We start from the raw sequence: 8,692 nt of genomic DNA, 5'->3' as shown, positions 1-8,692 counted from the left end.
TGAACTTTATTAAGGCCCCTTGTATTTAACCCTACTCATTAGCACATTTAAAAATGATTAAGGGGGCCGGCGCTGTGGCATAGCAGATTAACGCCCTGATCTGAAGCACCAGCATCCCATCTGGGCGCCAGGTTCACTTCTGATCCAGCTCTCTGCTATGGCCTGGGAAAGCAGTGGAAGATGGCCCAAGTCCTTGGGCCCCTGCAGCCAAGTGGGAGACCTCGAAGAAGCTCCTGACTCCTGGTTTTGGATTGGCACAGCTCCAGTCGTTGAGGCCAATTGGGGAGTGAATTAGCAGATGGAAGATTCTCTCTCTCTCTCTCTCACTCTCTCTCTCTCTGCCTCTCCTCTCTGTGTAACTCTGACTTTCAAATAAATAAATAAATCTTCTAAAAATAAATAAATAAAAATTAAAATGATTATGACTGGGCAAGTATTTGGCATAGCAGTTAGGTTGCTGCTTGGGATACCCATATGCCCTTCCAGAGTGCCCAGGTTCACGTTCAGGCTCTCTTCTGGATTCCATCCTGCTCATGTGCACCCTAGGGAGACAGCACGTGATAGGTCTGAGTACCTGCCACCAATGTGGGAGAATTGGTTTGAGTTCCTGACGTCCAACTTTGGCCTGGCTCAGCCCTGGCCATCATGGGCATGTGGGAAATGATCCAGCTGATAGGAAATTTCTTTCTCTGCTTCTCAAGTACAAATTTAAGAAAAAAATAAAATAATTAAGAGCAAATTTAGTGTATTTTTTGCCAAAGTAAATCATTTTTTTAAATCTTAGTTTCCTTAGGCATAACTCAAACTTTTTTTGAGATAATTAATTTTTGAGCACAAGAGACTTATGGGTAAACGGGGACTGGGGAACTCACTGCGCCTCCTTCCTAACATCCATTTCTTCCACTCTGCAAGAGAAAAGCAAGAGGCAGTAAGCCAGGGGTGCCCATCACTCTCTTGTCAGTCTGTGACCTCCACATTCTCTTACACACTCCAGCCCCAACACTTCAGGGTCCACCCAGAGCTGCCTCCTCTACCCAGACATTCTCATCTTTGCCCATATGAATCCTGGTAGAAGTTGGACCTCATGGCTTCACATTCACAGCTCTGAATTACAATGAAATGGAACTCACTTCAGGTACACATGGAGAACTGTGCTTCTGAGCCACAGGAGGAAGTTACAGTTGAGACTGCCCTCCCCACCTGCTAATTCATCCATTCCCATATAGAAGTTCATGAAGGACAAACTTGACCGAGCATAGGAAGAATGGGAAGGCCAATACAGACATGCATGTTACTGACCAATATGCACCAGGGACTTAACTCAAACACTTGAGTTCTCCAATCAGAAAACAAAGAGGAAGAGAATGAACAGAAAGCAACACTTGTAGACAAGGGACCAGACTTGCACTGCAGTCCATCCCCTACTGCTCATTTCAAGTGGAGTAAACAGATTCTTAGTTTAAGTCATCTTTATTTACAGTACAAGTCTCTAAAAGATCAAGGCAGTTATCTCTTAAATAACATGTCAGTCATATAAAACAGCTGAAACTAAAGTAGAGAAATATATACAATATAATACATTAAGTACTTTCAATATTGTTAGTTGAGTTTTTCATATTAAATTAAAAGAGGCAACTATGATTTACAATGTCATTTCTCTGGCTTAAAATTCAACCCACTGAAAGAAATAATGTACATTTTTATTTACAAAACTGACACAGCAATATTAATAAAACTACTCATGATTGTAATTTTATTGTTCCTATAATACACTGCACCTGTGTGACAAAAACAAAAGGCATTGCACTAATTGGTTTGAATACTGTGGAAGTTATTATGTTAACACTTGAGGAAAAATGAATGGGCTGATTGTTTGACCATCAGGCTCATTCACAATAATTCTGACTCTTCAAGTTAAGCAAATTTTTTTACAGGTAGTTTACTTTATTTGGCAGTTTTATACAAGCCCATAGCTTATGAGTAAACTGCCAAAAAGCTGATGGCCACAAAGCCATCATAAAAGCTGATGCCAGTATGACCCTACTATTTACAAAACCCAATAAAACCCAAAGCTAGAAAATCATTCACTGCTGAATCAAGGAAAAAATTATAAAGTAAGACATTTTATAAGAAATTTTGAATATTTATAAATTTAAAGTATTCAATAAGCTATAAAAGGGCTTGTAACAGTTTCCCCTTATTTGTCTTAGATCAGGGTAAGAAAAAAGTAAATCCATTTTTTTAGTTTCAATGGTATCAAAAAAACTTCAATTATCTATAAGATTTTTAAATGAAACAACATGTTGACAATTTTTTCATGCTATCAGGATTTATATTACATTCTAAGGAAGGAAGGATTAAGATTTCTTCCTCATTCTTAACTTTTCAGCATTAATGTTCACTAGGCCTTGAAAGGGAAACCAAGAGAGAAAATAATCATTCAATGCTTAACAAGGACTAGCACAATATTTGAAATGCCATATATACATGGTAGTGGCCTAAATAAGAGTAGCAAGGTACCAAGCTTACAGTTCTACCTCCCAAAACAAATCATTAAATTTTAACTTCCCCTTCACTAATACAGCCAAAAATTAATTTAAAAGGACAAATCACCCTTGTAAAATAGCAACTCTTGCTTCAGAATGTATTATATTGGAATATTTTTTAACTCGCAAATTACCTAAGAGGCAGCAGTACCTTAAAAAAATAGCTTTTCAAGTCATGGGCAAAGAAAACAAAATTAATATGCCATATTATTGTTGGGAGCTATTTCCATGGAGTATTTCAGCTATAAACATGTTATTGAAATTAAAGATTCAATCTGATTATAGGTAGGTGGAAGACATCTTCTACTTCTACTTTAAAGAAGTATTAATGAACAAGAGGTACAGGAAATGGACATGATAAATAACCCTAAGTATCTGCAAAGAAAATGAACAGAGATAAAACAGTGCTGGCATTTCAAATCAGACACAAACTCCATTGTTCCAGGACACATAAGACGTTAATAACAGCCTACATATCTCTCACCTAACTAAAATGATCAGTTTTTTGTGTATCATCAAAACGCACATACGTATGTTTAAAACAGGAGTAGTGGGAAGGGAGCTTCTCATGAGATCAGATATAAGTTCTTGGTCAACTTGCTTCCAGTTCAAAATAAACCATGTTTTTAATCAGCACCAAATACCACACCACTGCTGTCATTATCTAAAGCAAACCTTCCAAAATGTTCCTATTTCATGTACTTATTATTAGACTTTGAGTAACAATACAGCCAGATTTTTTTCATATTACGTGAAAATAAATGTGCAGTGGTACATTACACAAAGTCTGAAGAGTGGAATCCTTACAACTTTAAAAAATTCCTAAACTATCCTTGTTACACAAAGGAATCAGGAAGAAGAACTGTGAGGCTGCTTACACCATTTCATTAAAGTTTAGTACTTCTGTTCAAACAAAACGCTGACAAGAAGTTCTTTACTAAGAATGACTTTATCTCTTAATATTTCTCAATAGCAGCAGAATTGGCCAGTGTAGAGAAAGTCAGAAAACAAAAATATCCACACTGGAAACTTTTCAATATTATAAATGCTACTCAAATGACTGGTTATATTGAAAGAGATACTTTACCTCTATAAAAAATAATCAACTGTTTCCTTCCTGTTCAATTTCTTGGATTAGATCTAATTTATTTTTTACATCTAAGAAAATCCTTCATTAATAATTCTTCTATTAGGTAGTTGGTGACTGCAGGTTCATTTACTAATGATTATTATGTTCCCCTTAACACAGGGAGGAAAAAAACAGGATGTGAGTGTATGCAAATATGTATAGTTTAACATATTAATTATACAAAAGTTTTCAACAAGCTGTAAAAATAGCTCCAAAAAGGGCTTAAAGTTAATGTCTGTAGCCTCCTGTCACTCACAGAGAAGGCAAAATTTTAAAAACAAACACTCAAAAGCAAAGAAAGCTGGGAAGATACAGAAAATGTCAGATTTCCTGCTTTAAGTTAATTCTTCAATAAAATAATAAGTGTCAACTTGCTTTACTGGCCATTAATGGAATAAATCAGAATTCTCCTCTGAATGTTATTATTATATTTGAAACAGCACACTCAACAGCACTACAAATGCTTTCTAAGAAAAGAATATGTCAAATGTGAGGTCAAGAAAGTCACAATCTGAGCTATTTCTTCTTAAAAGGATTAAGTGATTAGCAAACATGACAACTGATGTTTCAATATATTCACTCATCTCTGACCTTAGCTCTTTCTTCAATGTGTCTGTATTCCAGCTTAGCTAAGAAACTGCTCATGCACCTTCCCAACCTTCAGACAGTGAACTCACAGGTATCAAAAAGTACAAGGTCCTAGAGTTTTTACGCCACAGTTGTGGACAGTCTAAAGGGCTGCAGAACTGAAACACTTTGCATACAGTGGTGAATGTGATGAAGAAACAAAAAGTAGCTTATTTTTGATCCTCGCCCCCTTCCTTCATAGTCCACTTCAAACTATGTGCTTGATTTCAGCAATTCAGATCCAAGCCTGTCCAGTGGTCTGGCACCATCAGGAAGTACTTGTCCATTGCTTCACAAAACCTAGTCCTATACAACTCTGGAGATACCACAGTTGGCATTTTACCTATGATTATGAAAGAGAAGGGAGAAGGTACTTGTTATATAATTGATTAGCCAACTGCCTTCATCTATCTTTTCTCTTTTTTTCAACTTTTATTTAATAAATAAAAATTTCCAAAGTACAACTTTTGGATTATAGCAGCTTCCCCTCCACATAAGCTCCCTCCCACCCACAACCATCCCATCTCCCACTCCCTCTCCCATCCCATTCACATCAAGATTCATTTTCAATTATCTTTATATACAGAAGATCAACTTAGTATATACTAAGTAAAGATTTCAACAGTTTGCACCCACAGATACACAAAGTATCTAGTCTGAGTACTAGTTATGCCATTAATTCATAGTACAACACATTAAGGACAGAGATCCTACATGGGGAGTAAGTGCACAGTGACTCCTGTTGTTGATTTAACAATTGACACTCTTATTTATGACATCAGTAATCACCCGAGGCTCTTGTCATAAGCTGCCAAGGCTATGGAAGCCTGTTGAGTTCACAAACTCCAATCTTATTTAGACAAGGCCATAGTCAAAGTGGAAGTTCTCTCCTCCCTTCAGAGAAAGGTACCTCCTTCTTTGATGGCCCCATTCTTTCTATTGGGATTCACTCGCAGAGATCTCATTTAGGTCCTTTTTTTTTTTTTTTTTTTTTTTTTTTTTGCCAGAGTGTCTTGGCTTTCCACACCTGAGAAACTCTCATGGGCTTTTTAGCATCTATCTTTTCTTTTCATAGGATCTGCCATAAAGACACATGTACCAGAGCAGTTTAAGCGAGCAAGTCAGGTTAACCTCTGTACCACATGCTGTGGGTCAAAGTTCTGCCTAAGAGGAGTTTCTATTTTAACAGACTAGTAGTTCTTACCTAGACATGAGAGATGTCTAAAAGCACAAATGAGGTTGACAGTGCATAGAGAACTGGATGATTTCAAGTATTACTTAAGACAACCTCTTATTCAAAAGCTCTGAATTTTTTTTTCTTATCTTTTGAGAAATTCTGGTATTTTAACACAAATTTAAACCAAGTATTTCTCCATCCACACAATTTTCCTATTATTTGGTCATTTTGGAAATGACGATAAAGTCAGAAATAACTACACTTAATTCATTTTTAAATTTTAACTATGGAATACATGAGAAACGTTTAAATTATAAACAAAATGAAATTTCTGCTTACCTTGTCCTCCTAAAATTCCTGTTGATTTTACAACCATCTCAAGCTTTTTGTCCCATGTAAACGTTCGAATATAATCTAGGGGTGGAAAAGGTCAGAGGTGAAATCAGTAGTAAAGCTAAATTAATAAAAGTAAACAACAATAGCAATGACTATTACATCTATGACACTAAACTTTTACTGAATGCTGACAATAACATGTGTTAAGGGTTTCCCCATTTAGTTCACTTGACCCTGACAAATTACCATACAGGTCCTCAATTCATAAATGATTTTTTGAATTCACATATTTTTGGTAAAGATAATGAAAATGGGAGTGGGGAAACTGAATAGAAGGGACAAGAATGAAAAATCACTATTTTTGAAATTTCAAATCAAAATCTGTGAAATTACTGAATAAGCTTACTTCATCAGGTTCAACAGTTCTATTCTAGCTCCAGTAATGAACTATACAAGTAGAGTACATTTGATGACTTACCTATAATTCCAACCACCAGTTCATTGGTAGTATCATCTCGCCCAACCAGCAAAGAGTAATCTATAATGAGGTGGCTAGATAGAAAATGGGAGTCGCTATGGATTGAGGTTCTCAGCACAGCTTTGGAATGTGAACGAATATACAGAGGGTTGTCTCGAACCATCTTTAAGAGATTTTCATCCAGTAAAACCACATCACAACTCTCTTTCCCAGTATCAGTTTTTACATTTCGATTCCTAAGTGAACCCTTCAAATCAAAAACCTGGCAGAAAGAAAATTCTTTGTCATTTATGTATCAGTTGTAACAAATGGCTAATTAACATAATTAAATTCAAAAGGCAGAAAGACTTTTGTAGTCATTACCATTACAAACACTTCCTATTTTTTTTTAAGATTTATTTATTTTACTTGAAAGTCAGAGTTACACAGAGAGAAAAGGAGAGGGAGAGAGAGAGAAAGAGGTCTTCCATTCAATGGTTCACTCCCAAGATGGCTGCAACAGCAGGAACTGGGCTGATCTGAAGTCAGGAGCCAGGAGCTTCTTTCAGGTCTCCAAAGCGGTGCAGGGGCTCAAGGACTTGGGCCATCTTCTACTGCTTTCCCAAGCAATAACAGAGAGCTGGATCAAAAGTGGAGCAGCCGGGACCCGAACAGGCACCCATGTGGGATGCTGGCACTGCAGGCAGCAGCTTTACCTGCTATGCCATACAAATACTTCTAATCTTAATCTTAAAATTCGTTACAAACACTTCTAATCTTAATCTTAAAATTTAATCCTGGGGAAAGCACTGTGGCATAGCAGGTAGAGCTACCACCTGCAGTGCTAGCATCCCATATGAGTGCCGGTTCGATTCCCAGCTGCTCCACTTCTGATCCAGTCTCTGCTACGGCCTGGCAAAGCAGTGGAAGATGGCCCAAGGACTTAGGCCCCTGCCCTGACATGGGAGACCCAGAAGAAGCTCCTGGCTCCTGGCTTCGGATCGGGGAAGCTCTGGCCATTGCAGCATCTGGGGAGTTAGCGGATTAAAGTCCTCTCTCTCTGCCTCTCCTTTTCTCTCTGTGTAACTCTGACTTTCAATTAAATAACTTAAAAAAAATTTAATCCTAATCTTTGTAATTTAAGTAATTAAATGCATGGTGATATAATTGCACCAAGAAATTAATGCCTACGTACTCAATTACTGAAACATCTCAGAAATACACTGGTCAACTTAATCATAACAACAAACTCTGAAATATATCACTGGATCATACAGCAGTGTTTTGTTTTTTTTTTTTTAAAAAAAGAGATGCAAAATACAACTGTATCATGAAATAATAGCTAGAGACTCAATTACTGATATATTCCAGAAGCATACAGGTTAATGTAATCAACTTAAAGATGCCTTAACAAGCAACTAGGAAATATCATTGGATCATAAAGTAGCATTTTAAAAAGAGATACAGGGGCCAGCGCCGTGGCTCACTTGGCTAGTCCTCCACTCACGGCACCGGCATCCCGTATGGGCACCAGGTTCTAGTCCCAGCTGCTCATCTTCAGATCCAGTTCTCTGCTATGGCCTGGGAGGGCAGTGGAGGATGGCCCAAGTGCTTGGGCCCCTGCACCCACATGGGAGACCAGGAAGAAGCACCTGGCTCCTGGCTTCGGATCGGTGCAGCGCCGGCCATAGCGGCCATTTAGGGGGTGAACCAGCAGATGGAAGACCTTTCTGTCTCTCTCTCTACTGTCTATAACTCTACCTGTCAAATTAAAAAAAAAAAATTAAATTAAAAAAAATACAAATAGTCTTAAGAAACTTCAAGTCTCAATACAAAAACTACAATTACTCAAGGCAATGTAGAAACAACATAATAATTCTAATATCTGTGTGGTAGGAAAAATAATGTACTCAAAGGTCAGGGGACTTGATTATGAGAACAAGTAGAACCTGGAATGTATTCTATAGATCACTGTCAGTCAGCTGTTCCTGGCTCCAAATGTTGCATATGATGCTGCACACACAATGACATCAAGTTTATCATTAAGCATACTATTTGGTTCAGCTAATGCTTTCTCAAAGCAAGAAATTCTCAATGATGAAAGCAGTGCACTGAATGACTTTCTAGCATAAGCTCCTACAGGTGATCATGTGGTTGGCTGGGAGACTGCCTGCCTAGCCCATGCAGGAGGGTAAGAGGGCATGGCACATCATGCCTCCTGGGAAGGACCCTATGACCTGACTGCTGGCAAGTGGCAGAAGCCCCAGGCAATTTCCCCCCACCACCACTTCCTGCTGAAGGGCCTTATAATTGTCAATCAGGTAAACAGCTCCTAGGTGTGGCCCAGACCCATAAGGACCACCTGGGAGGCTACATAGGCTACGTGACCTTTAAGCTGATCAGAGAAGCATAGCAGTGCC

At 38.1% G+C, this 8,692-nt stretch overlaps 1 protein-coding gene across 9 annotated transcripts in view; it reads right to left on the bottom strand.

The window, feature by feature from the left end:
- Positions 1-1,488: 1,488 nt before the first annotated feature.
- The window catches only part of PIKFYVE (phosphoinositide kinase, FYVE-type zinc finger containing), a 99,538-nt gene continuing 92,334 nt past the window's right edge, over positions 1,489-8,692 (bottom strand). For all 9 annotated transcript variants that reach the window (XM_062190634.1, XM_062190618.1, XM_062190670.1 and 6 more), the window contains 3 exons: positions 6,294-6,555; positions 5,819-5,893; positions 1,489-4,645 (listed from right to left, as the gene is read on the bottom strand). In XM_062190634.1, coding sequence (XP_062046618.1) covers positions 4,530-4,645; positions 5,819-5,893; positions 6,294-6,555 — 453 coding nt within the window. In that variant the 3' untranslated portion in view covers positions 1,489-4,529. The remainder of the gene's footprint in view (positions 4,646-5,818; positions 5,894-6,293; positions 6,556-8,692) is intronic.

The sequence above is a fragment of the Lepus europaeus genome, chromosome 1, assembly GCF_033115175.1.
Source record: "Lepus europaeus isolate LE1 chromosome 1, mLepTim1.pri, whole genome shotgun sequence".
Classification (NCBI taxonomy): Eukaryota; Metazoa; Chordata; class Mammalia; order Lagomorpha; family Leporidae; genus Lepus; species Lepus europaeus.
The sequence above is the reverse complement of the archived record's forward strand: the minus strand, read 5'-3'. Positions and strand labels throughout refer to the sequence as shown.